At 42.6% G+C, this 20,985-nt stretch overlaps 3 protein-coding genes across 3 annotated transcripts in view; 1 reads left to right on the top strand and 2 right to left on the bottom strand.

Moving 5' to 3' along the window:
- Positions 1-20,985, bottom strand: part of LOC127988002 (uncharacterized protein DDB_G0271670-like) — a 327,998-nt gene that overhangs the window by 257,894 nt on the left and 49,119 nt on the right. The window lies entirely within an intron of this gene.
- The window catches only part of LOC127987099 (uncharacterized), a 105,169-nt gene that overhangs the window by 66,925 nt on the left and 17,259 nt on the right, over positions 1-20,985 (bottom strand). The gene's annotated exons all lie outside the window — the stretch shown is intronic.
- Positions 3,022-12,245, top strand: LOC127987062 (titin-like). Its single transcript, XM_052589341.1, has 5 exons — positions 3,022-3,205; positions 4,671-5,060; positions 5,532-5,660; positions 7,142-8,618; positions 8,739-12,245. The coding sequence occupies exons 4-5, from the start codon at positions 7,863-7,865 to the stop codon at positions 11,535-11,537; spliced, it is 3,555 nt and encodes a 1,184-aa protein (XP_052445301.1). The 5' UTR covers positions 3,022-3,205; positions 4,671-5,060; positions 5,532-5,660; positions 7,142-7,862; the 3' UTR covers positions 11,538-12,245.

Raw genomic sequence — 20,985 nt, 5'->3', positions numbered from 1 at the left:
ATCACTTAATTACTTAAATGCAAAGTTTTAAAACTTACATGGTTTAAATTAAGGCAATCTGTTTACTCAAACGGTTTTAGTTAAGTTACTTGTCGAGTTTTACAGTGCTATTTCTTTTGTCTGTTTTCTTAATTGCAGAATATTTATCATGTGCATCCAGTCCTTCATGCTGTCTTTGCTGTAAACTGGTTTAAAGGCCAGAAGTGAGACACTTATTTACCCTCATTTGATAAAACTGTTTTGAAAAAAAAATTACATTTAGAAATTTCTAGAATCTCTGTTTCAGGTTTTTTATTAGTGTAAAAACCTTTCCAAATTCCCTTGGCGCCAAGGAGTTTTTGGGGGTTAGTTAACAGGTTTTATTTGTAACTGCAGTCTGTTAGTCATGTTTTGATAATGAGATCAAGAAGCTGTCATATCTATGCACAGAACTGCTAATGTTGGAGTTGTAATGTGTTTAATATACCATTGAACATGGATGTTTACTATTGCTTATGCTGTTTAAACTATTTTAAAGTGATCTTAAGCATCGTAGGTTTCTGTGTGCTGGCTATTTCTTGCATTATTTGTTCCTAATAAAAGACTCTTAACTACACATTGTATTATTGTGACATTATAACAGTAAAATTAAATTAAATTAAAATTAAATACCAGCAATGCATAAAACAAGTAAAATGTATTTAAAAGAACAACAGATTTTACTTAATTATATCAGATTTGTAAGTGAAATTTTCACTTTTTTCACAAAATCTTGAAGTGTTCCTGTAGCTCAAGTGGTAGAGCATTGCTTTAACAAGGCCAGGGTTGGGGGTTTGATTCACCAGGAACACATGATAGGTGAAAATTGTTAGCCTGAATGCACTGTAAGTTGCTTTGGATAAAAGTGTCTGCTAAATGCATCAATTTAATTTAATTTAAATTTACTGAATATAATTTAACAGGTCTAGTTACATGTACTTATTCACTGACAGGGAAATTGTGTCAAACACTATGTGATCAATCAAATCAAACAGTCAGTCAAAATCAATCAATTTGAACAGCTTAAACCAGCTAAAACCAGCCTGGCCAGCTTAAACCAGCCTGACCAGCCTAAACCAGCTAAAACCTGCCTGACCAGCTAAGACCAGCCATCCTGACCAGCTAAAACCAGCTAAGACCAGCCTAACCAGCCTAAACCAGCTAAATCCTGCCTGACCAGCTAAGACCAGCCTGACCAGCCTAAACCAGCTAAAACCTGCCTGACCAGCTAAGACCAGCCTGACCAGCCTAAACCAGCTAAAACCTGCCTGACCAGCTAAGACCAGCCATCCTGACCAGCTAAAACCAGCTAAGACCAGCCTAACCAGCCTAAACCAGCTAAAACCTGCCTGACCAGCTAAGACCAGCCTGACCAGCCTAAACCAGCTAAAACCTGCCTGACCAGCTAAGACCAGCCATCCTGACCAGCTAAAACCAGCTAAGACCAGCCTAACCAGCCTAAACCAGCTAAATCCTGCCTGACCAGCTAAGACCAGCCTGACCAGCCTAAACCAGCTAAAACCTGCCTGACCAGCTAAGACCAGCCTGACCAGCCTAAACCAGCTAAAACCTGCCTGACCAGCTAAGACCAGCCATCCTGACCAGCTAAAACCAGCTAAGACCAGCCTAACCAGCCTAAACCAGCTAAAACCTGCCTGACCAGCTAAGACCAGCCTGACCAGCCTAAACCAGCTAAAACCTGCCTGACCAGCTAAGACCAGCCTGACCAGCCTAAACCAGCTAAAACCTGCCTGACCAGCTAAGACCAGCCATCCTGACCAGCTAAAACCAGCTAAGACCAGCCTGACCAGCCTAAACCAGCTAAAACCTGCCTGACCAGCTAAGACCAGCCATCCTGACCAGCTAAAACCAGCTAAGACCAGCCTAACCAGCCTAAACCAGCTAAATCCTGCCTGACCAGCTAAGACCAGCCTGACCAGCCTAAACCAGCTAAAACCTGCCTGACCAGCTAAGACCAGCCTGACCAGCCTAAACCAGCTAAAACCTGCCTGACCAGCTAAGACCAGCCATCCTGACCAGCTAAAACCAGCTAAGACCAGCCTAACCAGCCTAAACCAGCTAAAACCTGCCTGACCAGCTAAGACCAGCCTGACCAGCTAAGACCAGCTAAAAAAGTGGTCAAAACCCCTCTTAAACCAGCATGAGAAACCAGCTATGACCAGGCTGGGAGACCAGCTAAAACCAGCTTGACCACCTTAAGCTTGTTTTAGTTGTTTTTTTTCAGCAGGGTACATTTTATCATGCAATATTGTATTTATCTTGTTTATCATAGGTTACATAATATGCTGCCAGATCTTAGCCTGATTTGGGCCACATATCACCTGACTGATCTGGGCCACACTCCTCCCATCAACAATTGGTCCTCATGTTGTTTGCCGGATCCCCGCCGTGCCGTCATTGCCACACATGGCCCAGCTCTGGCTGAAAGGGTACATGCCATTGCCGACAGGAGGCCAGCAGTGCCACCTTGAGGCCACATGTGGGCCAAGTCCGTTTGTTATGTGGGTAGTTAACGTTGATTCTGATCGACGACCTATACTGACGTTGAATCAATGTCTGCTTGCTATCTGGGTCCTGTATAACCTGTAATTTAAACATTAGTGATGATTTTATTTCAATGTAAGTTGTTCGTTGTGGAGTAACAGGGCAGAACAAAGACTAAACGTTTCACCCACAAACTACTGACAGATACACTAATGGCTGTCCAATACAATCAGACAACTTTTTCTGTTCACATCTGTGAATAACTGAATAATCTGGTTTATTAAAGACTCTGGTGGGAGCTGAAATGGTGGACCTCGAGATCTACAGCATCTTTACTTGGCTTCAGATCATGCTGATTATATGTGATGATATATTTTCATTTTCATTTGACTGGAATGCAATGTTGTACTTTTACTTCAATTCGACAAAATAAATAACAGCTCTTGTAATTTCTTCTGTGTAAATAAGTTACTTTCGTGCTTTATTTTTATTATCTGACTTAACAAACCTTAATAACTGTTCTGATTGTACAAAGTGAATTCGTGGTTTGACACCGCCCCTCCCCCCGCTGTGACATGAAATGAAAGTAATTTCTAGAAGCGAAAGATATCCCCGAAGACATCAGCAGTTACAATGATGAGAAGCGAGATCGTAATCATTCTGTTCGCTTTTCTCGTTGAAGGTAAGACATTCATTTGTGTCTGTATTTTCAATCCTTTACATTTCCTCGATGAATATGACACGTTTTTAACTCTTTTAAACACCTTTATTTTATTCAGCACTGTTTTAAACATCAGTATAATATATAAATAAAACGATTTTGCTCATTAGCCTATAGAAATCCTCTTTATATATCGTGGATGATTATTGTTTGTTCTTCCTGAGTTGGTCTGTTGGAATGGAGGACGATAATGACGCAGTTTCTTTAAAACGCTTGTGATCGATTAACCTTAGCTTCAGTGTTACTGTAACACTCTGTAGATTGGGACAGTTTAGAGCTGCGGTACTGTTTTCTTAAGCCCGCACCCGCTGAATGTTTGACCAGACCCGACCGCACCTACTCTCCTCTGGGCATTTTACAGGAAACATTTCCTTGTAAACAGATGTAATTGTCATATTGATACACTATGTCCATTTTGTGGTCTACATAAAGTTTTTTCATATTTACAATCTGGTAAACAAGAAAGCTGTTAAGTGTATTAATGTATGTAAACATTTCCGTATTTTTATGTAATTTATTTATTTTATTTTCTCTCTATTTCATTGTAGTTTTGTATCTACTGTAAAAGGTTGAATTTGAGTGATAAAAAAAGGCCTAAACCTGTCATTTCTTAATCAGTGTTCAAATGAAACATGTAATGTTAGTCCAGTGAATGTGGTATAATTAATTGTGAATTTGTCATTCGCCTGATCAAATGCACCATGAATATAAATAAAAATGGACTGCCTTAAAATAATTTTGTGGTCTACACTAATGTCGCCTATTGCTTTATCAGAATAATTATATACACATAAATACATCATAAATATATTATTTTAATACAATCACTATGGGGAAAACCAATTATATTTATTTATATTATTTATTTATTTATATGCACTGGTCAATTTCTAAATTTAGGCTAATTTGCTTCTATGCCTTGTCTTGTTATTAAACCTATACAGCAATACTTTATTTATATTTTAATTACAGTGTATATATTTAGAGGCTGTTTTCTCAAAATGAGTATTTTTTTAACATAAATAGTGATTGAGTATTAATTAGAATAATAATCTACTAATGCTAATAATATATACTAATAATAATGTACTCATTTACATATTCAAACATAACAACAAATTTAACGTGTGTGTGTGTGTATGTATGCTTTACATTTTTACAAATGAGGTTGTCCCCAAAAGAAGGTTTTAGGATTTGTCAGATTTCCTTAAAATATTGTTAATATTATTATTTGTGGGTCCTTCTGTCTTCTGTTGTTTATGCTTTATTATATATTATGCGTATTATTATATTATATTTGTATATATTTGGTCCACACAATATAGGTGCAAGATGACTGCACACACACACACACACACACACACACACACACACACATACACACACACACACACACACACTAGTAACTGCTGATTTGTGTTTGCAGGTATGTTTGGTGTTACACATGCAGTGAAGTCCGTATCAGAAATGGAGGGAGATTCAGTCACTCTAAACACTGGTATAATCAAAAAAGAGCATGACAAGTTGCTGTGGTATTTTGAAGACACTCGCATCGCTCTGATCAATGGAGATCCCAACACGAGCTGTTTATATGATGGAGAAGACGGGAGATTCAGAGACAGACTGAAGGTGGACTATGAGACTGGATCTCTGATCATCACAAACATCACAACTCAACACGCTGGACGTTATGAAGCAGAGATCATCAGAAGTGAGAGTTCGGCAAAAGACAAAACTTGAACAGAAGCCCCAAGTGTAACAGCACAAAAATCACCAAAAAAGCCTCAACTAAAATCTTTCAGTCTGACTGTCAGTGGTAAGTCATTTAATGTCATTTCCCCTGTAATAATTACATTTTCATTTTAGTCTGTTTGAACTGTGGTCTTAAGATCTGTTTAGTATCTACATACTGCACCTATTTTACTGCACAAACTTGCAGAGTAAAAAGAAGTTTTCATTCTGTTTTCATATAATTTTTTTTTAATTATTATTAATTTATATTTTTCAAATCAGTTACTTAGAGGCACATCTGACGTCTTCTGGAAGATGTTTCATCTCATCATGTTTTAAATGAACTAGATGTTATGAACTGGTTGGATCTTTTGTGATCTGAGAGCTCTATTTGTTTTTAAACCATCAATAATATGAAATAATCTCTGTATGTTAATAGATACGTTTTTGACATCTACACATTGGCCCTGTAAAGGTGTCCAGAGAATATATATACAGTGAATATGGCATAAACACACTGTCAGATTTCCTCACACTAATGATGGTCTGTCTCCAGCTGTTTCAGGTTCAGGTCTGTCTCCAGCTGCTGTAGCAGGAATTGTTGTTGGTGTTCTGCTGCTGGTGGCTGCAGCTGTTGTTGTTGTTGTTGGTGTGATGATCTTTCGCCGCAGGAGATTCAGAGATGGTAAGTATCAGCTACAGATACTGTAGTGAGAGGAAAACCTTTTCATTTTTCAAAATTAGTGTTTAATTGTGTGTGATGATTTTTCAAAAAGAAGAAAAACAAACAAGTGCTAGAACCAGTGTCTAAGGATGAGGTAAGATACAGTAGTGTGTCTTTAGATCAGTGCTTTATTTCTCCTGCACTGACAAAATCATCTCAATAAGAAACATTTAAAACCATTTCTCTGACTGATGACAGATGTGCTGATTTTCAGTTTCTGTGGCTGTAAATGGCATTGTTCATTTCTCTCTCTTTACTTTCAGTCAATCTTTCTTATAGACATAGAAACATGAAAAAATCTCATGATCACTGAGGCTCGCAACAGCTTGGGCAAAAATAGATCTTATAAAACTACATAGTAGGAAAATGAGATTGTGATTTGAGCTAAAACATTTCAGTGCTTTGCAGGCCTCTCATTAATGATAAGCGTTACCTGTTATGAAAATGTAAAACATTTGTTACTGGACACATAGCCACTATTAACTTTGTGATGCTCACAGTCATATAGTCTTTCTTGTTGTTCTGTTCATTTGTAATTTTATCATTTGTGATGCAATCTAGGAAAACCCAACACATAGTGAAATTTTACTTAACCAAATGAAAGCTGTGTTCAAGCCCTTTCCTAACTGTATTTTGTCCATAGCTTGAACGTAACAAAAGTTATAGCCATCTGAAGTTGGCTGATTATTATGATTTTCCGGAATGGAATTTTGGCTTTCACTTTCACTTCTACTTAACGATCATCTGTCAGGAGCGATACTGCATTATTACACAAACAAACTAACATATCCCTGAAGAGGACAGTTTTCTTTTGTTTATCATGATGAACATAGTCTCTGAACTTCTGATCAGCTCTTGTATGTTTAGACAGCACGAATAGTGATGGCTACCTTGTAGTTAGAAGAGCGAGCACCTGTTCATATTACAGACTGTCATCAGACTCCTCTTTAGTAACATCATCACCTGATCCTTCATCTCTGGATGTGAAATAGTCCATTATAACATATATATATAATGCTGTTTATACTATTATAAATTGTATGTGTTTCATAATAAGAATGGGTTAGTGAACTCCACTAATTTTTGTTCCTCTATTATTGTTCGAAAGTTAAAATAATATAACATATAAAAGTCTTGGAACTATACAGGAAATACAGGACATCAACGTTATGAAATACAACAAGAAGTAGGAGTAGTGAGAATAACTAAACGAAGCACCAAAGAGGAACATATTTTAACAAGATGAAGGGTTGGGCATACTATGCTGAATAAAACCTTAAAAGTAATAAATAAACATCAGTAGAACATGTTATTTGTGTTTGTCAAAAGTATACTACTGAACGAAATATATATATATATATATATGCTTTGGAAAGCATTGATCATTTGATGAATCATTTATCGTGTGTATTTTTTTCTCTCTCGTTCTCCCTCACACACAGGATGCTGTCACTTGTTCTTTATTGGAGGAGTTCACCTGCATCCTTTTCTACTAAGTTGGCAGTTTATCTAATGCCAAATACACTTATCCGACGATCAATCATTTCTCATATTTACTTTCTCTCGCCGTCACAGCACACAGACAAGATGTACAAGGAGTTCACCTGCATCCTTTTTGATTGGGTCAGTGTACAGTTTATTCAACACCACTTTTTTGAAGTACAGTATTTAATGTGTCAACTCTCACTGATGCTGTCACAGTGTCTGGGTTGTTGTTCCCCGGGGTTCCACTAGATGTCCTCCTTCTCACGGTGTCTGTCCCAGATCACTTCCTGTTCCCTTTTATGGTCACCTTCCTCCTTGTTACGTGATTGATTGTTCACCCCACCTGTCTCCTGTTTCCCTATTATCCTTCTGTGTATAAATACCCAGTCTGTCTTAGTCTATGTTACGGAGTCCTTGTCTGATGTCATTGTGTTTCAGGTCCATCAGTCTTGCTTTGTCTTACCCTATGTGTCTCATTCTCTCGTTCCACCAGACTTCCTCTACCTTTCCGTTCTTCCGAGTTCCCCGTTTCATCCGGTTCCCTTTTTGTTTGATTTGTCTCTCATGACTGTTTATTTTGTATTTACCCCTCTGTTTAAATAAAACCCTTACCTGCATTTGGATCTACCCTCTCTTTGTGTTTTTCCCCAATACCTATCGTGACAGAAGGACTCCGTCATGCCTAGATCCAGCGGTGTGGGATTTCGAATCGGTTCCCCAGCCACCATGGAGGAACGGAGGGGGAGATACCAGAACTTAATCACCCTTCATCAAGAGGGAAGTGAGGTGGGTGGCCTGGCGCAATTGTTTTGGACTATGGCAGTCGGGCTAGGTTACAATGATGCAGCACTAAAGGATTTATTTAATAATTGCCTGGATGATCCTTTACCTTCATGGGAGATGAAGGGGTTAGAGATACTGGACTTTTGGGGGTTTACCAATTACCTGCACCATCGTGCCCAGTGGAATGCAACAACCACACCAGAGTGTCCAGACAAGGCTGCCAGCTCAGCCCCACAGCACAAGATGGGCGCCAGCCCAACTCCACAGCACAGGATGGCCGCCAACCCAGCCCCACAACCCAAGATGGCCACCAGCCCAGCCCCACAGCCCAAGATGGCCGCCAACCTAGCGTCACAGCCCAAGATGGCCGCCAGCCCAGCACCACAGCACAAGATGGTCGACTCAACGCCACCGACTCCCCATCGTAGAGGGCGGAGGAGGAGAAAGGCAGCTGCTGTTCCCGAGGCGGAGCCCGATGCAGTTCCCGAGGCGGTGCCCGATGCAGTTTCCGAGGCGGTGCCCGATGCAGTTCCCGAGGCGGAGCCCGATGCTGTTCCCGAGGCGGAGCCCGATGCTGTTCCCGAGGCGGAGCCCGATGCAGTTCCCGAGGCGGTGCCCGATGCTGTTCCCGAGGCCGAGGTCGTTCCCGAGGTGGTGCCCGATGCTGTTCCCGAGGCGGTGCCCGATGCTGTTCCCGAGGCGAAGCCCGATGCAGTTCCCGAGGCGGTGCCCGATGCTGTTCCCGAGGCGGTGCCCGATGCTGTTTCCGAGGCGGTGCCCGATGCAGTTCCCGAGGCGGAGCCCGATGCAGTTCCCGAGGCGGAGCCCGATGCAGTTCCCGAGGCGGTGCCCGATGCTGTTTCCGAGGCGGTGCCCGATGCAGTTCCCGAGGCGGAGCCCGATGCAGTTCCCGAGGCGGTGCCCGATGCAGTTCCCGAGGCGAAGCCCGATGCAGTTCCCGATGCAGTTCCCGAGGCGGTGCCCGATGCTGTTTCCGAGGCGGTGCCCTATGCAGTTCCCGAGGCGGAGCCCGATGCAGTTCCCGAGGCGGTGCTCGATGCAGTTCCCGAGGCGGTGCCCGATGCAGTTCCCGAGGCGGAGTCCGATGCAGTTCCCGAGGCGGTGCTCGATGCAGTTCCCGAGGCGGTGCTCGATGCAGTTCCCGAGGCGGTGCCCGATGCAGTTCCCGAGGCGGTGCTCGATGCAGTTCCCGAGGCGGTGCCCGATGCAGTTCCCGAGGCGGTGCCCGATGCAGTTCCCGAGGCGGTGCCCGATGCTGTTCCCGAGGCGAAGCCTGATGCGGTTCCCGAGGCGGAGCCCGATGCGGTTCCCGAGGCGGTGCTCGATGCAGTTCCCGGGGCGGTGCTCGATGCAGTTCCCGAGGCGGTGCCCGATGCAGTTCCCGAGGCGAAGCCCGATGCAGTTCCCGATGCAGTTCCCGAGGCGGTGCCCGATGCTGTTTCCGAGGCGGAGCCCGATGCAGTTCCCGAGGCGGTGCCCGATGCAGTTTCCGAGGCGGTGCTCGATGCAGTTCCCGAGGCGGTGCCCGATGCAGTTCCCGGGGCGGTGCTCGATGCAGTTCCCGAGGCGGTGCCCGATGCAGTTCCCGAGGCGAAGCCCGATGCAGTTCCCGATGCAGTTCCCGAGGCGGTGCCCGATGCTGTTTCCGAGGCGGAGCCCGATGCAGTTCCCGAGGCGGTGCCCGATGCAGTTTCCGAGGCGGTGCTCGATGCAGTTCCCGAGGCGGTGCCCGATGCAGTTTCAGAGGCGGTGCCCGATGCAGTTCCCGAGGCGGTGCCCGATGCTGTTCCCGAGGCGAAGCCTGATGCAGTTCCCGATGCAGTTCCCGAGGCGGTGCCCGATGCTGTTTCCGAGGCGGTGCCCTATGCAGTTCCCGAGGCGGAGCCCGATGCAGTTCCCGAGGCGGTGCCCGAGGCGGAGCCCGATGCTGTTCCCGAGGCGGAGCCCGATGCTGTTCCCGAGGCGGAGCCCGATGCAGTTCCCGAGGCGGTGCTCGATGCGGTTCCCGAGGCGGTGCCCGATGCTGTTTCCGAGGCGGTGCCCGATGCAGTTCCCGAGGCGGAGCCCGATGCAGTTCCCGAGGCGGAGCCCGATGCAGTTCCCGAGGCGGTGCCCGATGCTGTTCCCGAGGCGGAGCCCGATGCAGTTCCCGAGGCGGTGCTCGATGCAGTTCCCGAGGCGGTGCTCGATGCAGTTCCCGAGGCGGTGCCCGATGCAGTTCCCGAGGCGGAGTCCGATGCAGTTCCCGAGGCGGTGCTCGATGCTGTTCCCGAGGCGGAGCCCGATGCTGTTCCCGAGGCGGAGCCCGATGCAGTTCCCGAGGCGGTGCCCGATGCGGTTCCCGAGGCGGTGCCCGATGCTGTTTCCGAGGCGGTGCCCGATGCAGTTCCCGAGGCGGAGCCCGATGCAGTTCCCGAGGCGGAGCCCGATGCAGTTCCCGAGGCGGTGCCCGATGCTGTTTCCGAGGCGGTGCCCGATGCAGTTCCCGAGGCGGAGCCCGATGCAGTTCCCGAGGCGGAGCCCGATGCAGTTCCCGAGGCGGTGCCCGATGCTGTTTCCGAGGCGGTGCCCGATGCAGTTCCCGAGGCGGAGCCTGATGCAGTTCCCGATGCAGTTCCCGAGGCGGAGCCCGATGCAGTTCCCGAGGCGGTGCCCGATGCTGTTTCCGAGGCGGTGCCCGATGCAGTTCCCGAGGCGGAGCCCGATGCTGTTTCCGAGGCGGAGCCCGATGCAGTTCCCGAGGCGGAGCCCGATGCAGTTCCCGAGGCGGAGCCCGATGCAGTTCCCGAGGCGGAGCCCGATGCAGTTCCCGAGGCGGTGCCCGATGCAGTTCCCGAGGCGGTGCCCGATGCTGTTTCCGAGGCGGTGCCCGATGCAGTTCCCGAGGCGGTGCCCGATGCAGTTCCCGAGGCGGTGCCCGATGCAGTTCCCGATGCAGTTCCCGAGGCGGTGCCCGATGCTGTTCCCGAGGCGGAGCCCGATGCTGTTCCCGAGGCGGAGCCCGATGCAGTTCCCGAGGCGGTGCCCGATGCTGTTCCCGAGGCCGAGGTCGTTCCCGAGGCGGTGCCCGATGCAGTTCCCGAGGCGGAGCCCGATGCAGTTCCCGAGGCGGAGCCCGATGCTGTTCCCGAGGCGGTGCCCGATGCTGTTCCCGAGGCGGTGCCCGATGCTGTTCCCGAGGCGGTGCCCGAGGTTGTTCCCGAGGCGGTGCCCGATGTTGTTCCCGAGGCGGTGTCCGTTACAGTTCCCGAGGCGGTGACCACAAGGCCGTGGTGGTCTTCGGCTCCGCCCTGGGAGACTCTGGCGGTGACCACGAGGACGTGGTGGTCATCCGCTCCGCCCTGGGGGACTCTGGCGGTGACCACGAGGACGTGGTGGTCGTCCGCTCCACCCTGGGGGACTCTGGTGATGACCATGAGGACGTGGTGGTCTTCTGCTCCGACCTACTGGACTCCGGCCTCGACCACAGAGACGTGGTGGTCTTCCGCTCCGCCCTGGAGGGCTCTGGCCTTGACCACACGGCTGTGGTGGTCATCTGCTCCGTCCTAGTGGACGCCTCAACATGTCCTTCATGGACTTATGTTTTGTGTTTTTTTGAGTTCTGTTTCTGTCTGTTCCTTTTAGTTTAGTCTGGCCCTCCGTCCCTCCCCCTGTACCTCCTCCGGTCCTCCTCCCTCCTGGTCTCCCGGTTTTATGTATCATTTCTGGTGTTTGTTCCCCTTGTGTTCCTTTTCTGGCCCTCCGTCCCTCCCCCTGAGCCTCCACCTGTCCGCCTCCCTCCTGGTCTCTGTGTCATGTTTTGTCTTTAAGCGTCTGGTAGCCGCTCCGTAGAGGGGGGGTACTGTCACAGTGTCTGGGTTGTTGTTCCCCGGGGTTCCACTAGATGTCCTCCTTCTCACGGTGTCTGTCCCAGATCACTTCCTGTTCCCTTTTATGGTCACCTTCCTCCTTGTTACGTGATTGATTGTTCACCCCACCTGTCTCCTGTTTCCCTATTATCCTTCTGTGTATAAATACCCAGTCTGTCTTAGTCTATGTTACGGAGTCCTTGTCTGATGTCATTGTGTTTCAGGTCCATCAGTCTTGCTTTGTCTTACCCTATGTGTCTCATTCTCTCGTTCCACCAGACTTCCTCTACCTTTCCGTTCTTCCGAGTTCCCCGTTTCATCCGGTTCCCTTTTTGTTTGATTTGTCTCTCATGACTGTTTATTTTGTATTTACCCCTCTGTTTAAATAAAACCCTTACCTGCATTTGGATCTACCCTCTCTTTGTGTTTTTCCCCAATACCTATCGTGACAGATGCTTGCTTACACATTACATGGCTTTAGTAGTTTTAAAGAGTAGCAGTTGGTATACATATTCAGGGCAGGGGAGCGCAAGGACAGGTGGTGTTTGTGATCTTATGTGGTGGTGGGCCGGTCTGGGCCAAAATGCCAGGGCCGATATTTGGTCCCAGTCCATCCTTGAATAGACCTGTCTTAGTATATAATGATAGACTAGTAATATCAGACAGTGGAAAAGCGGAGGTGCTTGCAGAAATGTTTGCTAAAGTGCAAAGTAATTCAAATTTATCAGAAGAAATGAGGAGGTACAGGGAGCAGATCATGAGTAGAAAACCCTCAGTTATTGAAAGGAAGAAGGTAATGAAATGGTAATGAGCATAAAACGCACCAAAAACGGAACACCTCAAGGAAGTATTAGTAGTCAAATTCTGTTTAATGTAGTGTTTCCCTCTCTCCCCCCTCCCCCATTGTCTTTTGTGTTATTATTTTCCAACTTCCCAACCATTATGCGCTCCACACTCCTATCCAGTAGGTGGTGGGAATGCACCATTCAAGTTGTTCTGCAAAACACCATTAAGAACCAGAAAAGGAAACAGGAAGTTGGAAACCTTTTTTTTATTTTTATTTTTTATTGACATTTATTGAACCTTAACAAAAAAAGGCATTCGAAGTTTCAGATTTACAATCAAACCTGAGCGTACATACAAATATTACAACACAATATACATATTCACATCAGCAGGCAAGAAAAGTTGAAGCCTAGGTGAAAATAAAACTAAAAGAAAAAGAAAAAATTTAAATAAAATACAAATAAAATTAAATGAACAAATAAATATATAAAGTAGGGGAGTAGGACAATATTCAATTTATAAAATCAAAGTCTTCCAATAAGGAGTACAAATACACTGCTTTAGGACTTTACATCCTTCTCACGGTCTCCAAATATATTTTAAACTCCTCCTTAAAAACCACTAATTTTGGAGGGATTTTGAAAAATTTACATTTGTGTATATAAAATTTCAGCAAAAGCAACACATTATTAATAACATAGGATACCTTTTTATCCTTTATTAATAGCCCAAATTTAATAAATTCCCACGACAGTATCAACCTTACAGGTATTCTTTGTTGCATCCATCTCAATGCATCATTCCAAAATTTGTTTACCAAACTGCATTGAAAAAACAAGTGTTCAACCGTTTCTATCTCTACCTTACATATTTGACATAAATTTGAATCCCCAACATTAAATCTCGTTCTTAAAAATTCTTTTGTTGGATATATATGATTCAGAATTTTAAAGTGCACCTCTTTACATTTAGGATTAACAGGAAATGAAAGAAAATTGGTCCTAATTTTACACACTTCTTTCTTCTCATAATGACGAAAAATGTAATTTCTTAATACCGGTCCTGGGAAACATTGATGTATTAAACAGTCTCTTAAGAATTTGTTTGAACATTTTCTGTCAACAAAGCTTACATTTTCTATAATAAGTTCTTGTACTTTAGGTATTATCCTTGAATGTTTCAGATGTTCACTTTCTAATTTAAGCATCTGTAATGGAATATTCTTGATAATTTTTTCATACATTTTAGAGGAGCAACTTATATTGTATTTACCACAAAAAGCAACATGGCTTAGTATATTTCCCACATTGTCCACTAAATGTGTTAGTGACCATATGCCCTTCTGCCACCACTCATCAATAAACAAAGATTTTCTGTTCACAGTTATACATCTGTTGTTCCAGATTGACATATTATGAGGGCTAAAATTATGCTTGAAAATCAATTTCCAGTATAATAATACTTGTTGATGGAAAGCAGAAAGTTTTACAGAGAGTTTCGAAAGTTCAAAGTCACATTGCAGCAGAAAACTTATGCCACCACATTTATTAAATACGATAGTAGGAATCTCAAACCAGAAAGAGGACTTATCATTAATGAAAGCCTGCAACCATCTAAGTTTAATGACCCCATTCATAATATCAAAGTCAATCGTTTTAAGACCTCCTTTTTCATAATCTTTAATCATGTCACTTTTACGTATATTATGACTTTTCATTTTCCATATAAAATCAAAGTTTAATTTGTTAACTGCCTTTATCCTTTTTGCAGAAACTGATAAAGAGAAACATGGATAGATGAATCTAGAAAGATTCTCTACTTTTGTCAATAAAATTCTTCCAAAAATTGTTATGTCTCTCTGCAGCCAAGTATTCATTATTAATTTACAATTATCCAAAGTTTTATCAAAATTTAAATGTTCTAAACTATCCATCCTCTTAGATAATCAGATACCTAAATATTTGACTTCATTTTTCACTGGGATATTGTATAATGTTACATTAGGATGATCATGAATGGCCAATAACTCACATTTTGACATATTTAGCTTTAAACCTGAAGCTTCTGAAAAAAACTTAATTAACTGAAGTGCTAGGGGTATTTGCTGTTCATTTCTTAAAAAAAGAGTAGTGTCATCAGCAAATTGACTGACAATAAAATTATTACCTTCAAAATCAATGCCTAATATGGTTCCCATTTTGAGTAAAATAGACAACATTTCTGCTACCATAATAAATAATAAAGGAGAACATCCACAACCTTGCCTGATGCCTCTTCTAACCTCAAATCTTGGACATGTACCTTGAGTAAGAGCTACAGAACTGTTTATGTCTTTATAAAGCATTCCAACAATACTAATAAATTTAGGACCAAAACCAAAGTGTTTAAGAGTTTGAAAAATAAAAGAATGCTCCACCATGTCAAAGGCCTTATAGAAATCCAGAAATAAAATTAAACCATCCTCTTCAATTAAATGACCATATTCAACCAAATCAAAAACTAACCTGATATTATTATGAATTGACCTATCCTTTAAGAATCCTGATTGGGTCACACTGATAATTTGTGATATTCCTGTTTTTAATCTGGAAGCCAGTGCTTTAGTAAACAGTTTGTAATCAGTATTAAGTAGTGTTATGGGGCGTAAATTATCTAATATCCTTTTATCTTTTCCTGGCTTTGGTATTACAATTATAAGCCCTTGTTTCATAGTTGGCAATAATTCAATATTATTTATACACTCTTGTAAGGCTTCAAATAAAAGATATTTTAGGTCATCCCAAAAAAAATTATAAAAATCTGTGGTTAACCCATCAGGACCCGGTGATTTACCAGGTTTACTCTGTTTAATCGCCGCATCAAGCTCTTGTAAGGTTAGGTCTGAATCGCATAGTTCTTTAAATACACTATCAATAGATGGTATATTATTTTTTATCATCTGAAAAAAAGAGTTTGAATTAACAGAGGAAAAAGAAGAGGAATACAAATTGGAGTAAAATTTAAATACCTCTTTTACTATCAAGTTGTGATTTAATTGTTCTACTTGGTTCACAATTAAACTACTGATCGAATTTTTTTCTTGTCGTCTTTTCTCCAAATTAATGAAGTATGAGCTATTTTTTCCCCCTCTTCCAGCCACTTAGCTCTGGATCTCACATATGCCCCTTTTGCCTTTTTAATATAGAATTCATCTAGAATGGAATGAAGCTTAATAAGTTTTTCTTTATCTTCATCTGACATGTTAGGTTGACAACAGCATTTATTAATATCTTGTATTAACTGGAATTCTTTTTTATGTTTCTTTTTCATCAGATTTTTGCTAAAGGTCATTGAATATTCTCTTAATTTATGTTTTAAATACTCCCATTTAATACCACTTGGCATCTTTTTTACTTTAAATTCAGCAATTATTTTTTTAATATATGTACAAAAATCAGGATGATTCAACAAATCTGCATTAAATTTCCAATAGCCTCTAGTATTACAAGGTTTATTTCTTTGTTCTAAGATTAAGTTGATCACACAATGATCTGTTAAGGGGGCACCTGAAATATTACACTTAGTCGCATTCCTTGAAAGAGATTCAGATCCGAGCCAATAATCAATTCTTGACTTTGAAGTGGCATTCGGTTTGAACCACGAAAAGTGTCTGGCAGTGGGGTTTAAGTTTCTCCAAATATCAATTAATCCATTGGATAAGCAGAAATTTTGAATAATACTGTTAGCATGAGAAATATCAAATTAGACGGTTGTCTATCCATGTATTCATCTGGTGACATGTTAAAATCGCCACCGATTAAAATATAATCTGTAGGGTAACTAGTTTTTAGGTCACTTATGTGACGAGTCCCTCGTTACTTCCACTAAGACCGGTCAGTGGGTGTGGTTGGAAGGCTCGTCAACAGAATTGTGTACACCTGTTCCTTCCCTATATAGTGTCAGCTCTGTTTGGTGTGGAGTGTGAACTCCCGGTTGTTTGGTTTTGCTTTGTCTATTTTGAGGTTATGATTAGTTTAACTCGGTTCTGTTGGATGCTTGGAGCATTCGTTTGTTTGAAGGAATCGTGTTTGGGTTTGTTGATTTCTTATTTTATGTTCTTTATTTATATTAATAAATATCTTCGTTGTAACATACCAACCTGACTATGTCCTCCTTCCCATTTGTCACGGCTTTGAGCCGGTCGTGACAAATGTGGGGGCTCGTCCTTAAATTTAAGTGATTTGTTTGGTAAAAATATTACTCAGTTTTATTGATTTGATGATTGATTTGTTAAATTAATATTTCTGTTTGCTCTTTTGGTAATGTTTAATATTTGGTTCTATAAATTCTGGAGGATATAGTGGTTGGTTGGTTTGTTTGTTTTGTTGCTTTGCGGGAGTTCAGGTTTGGTAAGTATTGGCTACTCTTTGTATATATTTAGAGGGGAAGTTTATTATTGGATTTGCTTTTCCCTGGTTAGGCTTAGCGGGGTATCCTTAACGGGATACTCTGATCTTTTTTATTTTAGTTTATTTTTTTTGTACGGTGAAAGCAGTCAGAGCAGTTGTCTCGGGAACACATCCGTGTTTTGTGGTAGTGACTCGTTAATCGGTTGCTATTGCAAACACTGGTTTATGGTGTATAAGAACCCACTGCAAGTAACTGTATGAAGATTAGGGATGAGTTTATGTAGTTTTGAAGTTTAGTTAGAGGGAATTGCTTATCCAAATTCTAGCCCTCAAATATGTTTGGAAAAATTAAGTAGCCAATTTGTTGTTTGACCATGGCCTCAAAAATTGGGGAGTTTATTAGTGCTCCATCTGAAAGTTTGTTGAATAATTTAACTAAGGATCAATTGGTGGAACTTGCAGGTCACTATGAAATTAACTTGGTAAGCCAAGATAAACGTTTAAAAGATAACATTAAATTATTGATAAAAACGAAGAAGGTGCTTCAGATTTTGTTGATGCGTCTACAATGTCTCATTTAACGTTTGAGCAACAAAAACAACTCTTGTTAATTCAGAATGAGATGAAAGGGAAGATGTTAGAAGCTCAAAATCGCGTGGAGATGTCTAAAATTCAATTACAACAACAGCAACTTGATCTTGAACGTTTTCGTTTAGATCTGATAAGAGAAGGAAAACTTGGGGTAATGGGAGGTGTAGACCGTGACTCGACTTCGTGTAAATTTGATGTAGTGACTAATATGAGATTGATCCCTAGGTTTGACGAGAAAGATGTCGAACGCTTCTTTTTGTTGTTTGAGCGCGTGGCAGATGCAAGAAAGTGGCCTGATGAGGAACGTACACTTATGTTGCAGTCTGTTTTTACAGGCAAAGCTCAAGAAGCGTATGCATCTCTTAGTGTAGAAGATGCTAATGATTATTTGACCGTTAAGAATGCAGTGTTGAGGGCATATGAATTGGTTCCAGAGGCCTACAGGCAAAAATTTAGGTCCTGGAAAAAAGATAGCCAAACGCATGTTGAGTTTGTACATTTCACTCACTGGTGTACAGCTTCTGACGTGAAGACGTTAGGTGATTTGAAGGACTTGATGTTGCTTGAACAGTTTAAAAACTCTGTTTCACAAAGAGTAGCAACATATTAGTGAGAAAAGCCGACACTGTATATGAGGCAGCCATTATGGCTGATGATTTTTTTTTTTCTGATTCATAAAACCTCTTTTGGAGAAAGTGTAAAGAAAGAATCTTATGATCCTAGCAGGTCTTCTAAAATTGTGCGTGCTTCATCTGATCGACTACGTAGTTTCTCTGTTGGTAATTATTGCCGTGCGTTTAATCACTGGAAGAATGAGTGTCCGTCTTTAAAAGCAAAAGATGTTGCTAAAGCTTTCTGAAGATGGCATTGATCACCCAGTTGGATTCTTTTTTTTAGAAAGTTTAGTGCTTACCAACTTATTCTGTGATTGAGAAGGAAGCACTGGCTCTCATTTGGGCTTTGCAACGCTTTGAAGTTATGTGGGTTCATCTGTGGGACCTCATGGTTTTTACTTATCATAACCCATTAGTTTTTCTTCATTCATTACAGAACCCTAACCAAAGGTTAATGAAGTGGTGTTTGTTTTACAGGGATACCTGTTGGATATTCGCCATATTAAAGGCACAGAGAACAAAACTGCTGATGCTTTATCGCGTATTCATATAGTCTAATATTATAGGATTTGTCCTATTTCCTTGTCTCCATTCTTTTCTTAAATTGCTTCCTAGGCGCCAGGTTGCTGGAAGGAGTTGGAGAGTTAAGACTGCTGGAGTTTTGCGATCTGGATTGAATCTTATTTTATTTTTTTGGACCGAAGCTTTGTGGAGTTATGATTTGTGTAAACTACTTTGTTCCTTTTTTTTAGGGGGGGTGTGTGACGAGTCCCTCGTTACTTCCACTAAGACCGGTCAGTGGGTGTGGTTGGAAGGCTCGTCAACAGAATTGTGTACACCTGTTCCTTCCCTATATAGTGTCAGCTCTGTTTGGTGTGGAGTGTGAACTCCCGGTTGTTTGGTTTTGCTTTGGCTATTTTGAGGTTATGATTAGTTTAACTCGGTTCTGTTGGATGCTTGTGTAACCCCTCTCACCCGGGTCCTCTCTGACGCTCCTCGCACTCGCTCCGAGCGGGGCTCGAACCCGGGTCTTCCGGCATGGGAGGCGGACACACTAACAAGGAGGCTAAATGGCTACAGCCACTAGCGTCTGTCGCTAGTGCGTCTCTTGAGATCGGGGAGTGAGGTTTACCTGCACAGCACTACTCGCTGGCCTCCGTTACACTCACCCCCCTAAACCTCACTCCCATCCGGGTCACGGCACCAATGTAACCCCTCTCACCCGGGTCCTCTCTGACGCTCCTCGCACTCGCTCCGAGCGGGGCTCGAACCCGGGTCTTCCGGCATGGGAGGCGGACACACTAACAAGGAGGCTAAATGGCTACAGCCACTAGCGTCTGTCGCTAGTGCGTCTCTTGAGATCGGGGAGTGAGGTTTACCTGCACAGCACTACTCGCTGGCCTCCGTTACACTTGGAGCATTCGTTTGTTTGAAGGAATCGTGTTTGGGTTTGTTGATTTCTTATTTTATGTTCTTTATTTATATTAATAAATATCTTCGTTGTAACATACCAACCTGACTATGTCCTCCTTCCCATTTGTCACGGCTTTGAGCCGGTCGTGACACTTATGACATTTGTTATTGTCTCCAACAGGCCTTTATTCTGGGTTTGAACATTATACCCATACACATTAACTAAAATGAAAAATATTTCGTCTAAGTATAGGACCACTGCAAGCCAATGGCCATTAACATCAGCCCTGTGTGTAATAATCTTGCCTGGGCATTTATTCATGCATATAGCGACCCCTGCAGACCGATTTGAACCATGACTAAATAACATAACATCCCCCCACTGCTTTTTCCGAAAGGTAACATCTGCCAACTCTGAATGTGTTTCTTGTAGAAAAAAACAATGTGATTTTTGACTTTTGCAAAATAAGAAAATTGCCTTTCTCTTAACTGAGTCCTTTAAACCCCTACAATTTAAAGAAGAAAATGAGATATCAGATTTTAACACGAACATGAACAATTAAACAGATAAAACGAAAAATTGAATACAAAAATGTAAAATTTAAATCCAAATAAAGATGTAAACAACGTTTAGCGTTTGTGGAATAGAAAAAACCGAATCCCATTCCTTTATCACCCCACCTCACCTCATATCAAAGAGAAGCAGTCAATACCCTTTTTAAGTGATACTTTTACCCTCTATATACCCAAATGGACCTCTAAACCCAGCCGCCTTGCCTTCCTTTCTGGCTTGTGCGATTCTTGGCCATAATTCACTTCTCAACAGTCTACCCAGCTAACACAGTTACGTTGTGACGACGTAACTGGACCAGACCATATTCGTTGCAGCGACATCCCAAATAACGTTCCAGCGACGTAACTTTGTGATTCCCATATCCGTCGTGGCGACGTTATAGTGGAACGTCGCTGGAACGTGATGAGTATGTCCTGACGACCAAACTGGCACGTTATGAGGACGTGACATTACAGGATCATATTGGTAATTTATATTTTCACCTCATCATTACCTTGAAATACATAAAGAACTAATAAACTCAATCCATCTCTGGTGCAAAAATAAACCTTATGAAATCTAATTATAGGGGATTCATAGTTAATACATTAATTACATACATGCAATGCAAACAAATACAAAAACATTACATTCTAATATAAAATAGACAAAAACGCACTGCATTCATTCACAAATCAATATTTATTCAGCACTACTTTGTACAAATACGAAGCCAAAACATTTTGAACATCGCACCTGTTCTTTAACCATGCAAAGTGTTACTAAGTTATGAGCACAGAAAAC

Source organism: Carassius gibelio, chromosome B22, assembly GCF_023724105.1.
Source record: "Carassius gibelio isolate Cgi1373 ecotype wild population from Czech Republic chromosome B22, carGib1.2-hapl.c, whole genome shotgun sequence".
Lineage (NCBI taxonomy): Eukaryota > Metazoa > Chordata > Actinopteri > Cypriniformes > Cyprinidae > Carassius > Carassius gibelio.
This window is presented reverse-complemented; position numbering and strand designations above follow the sequence as displayed.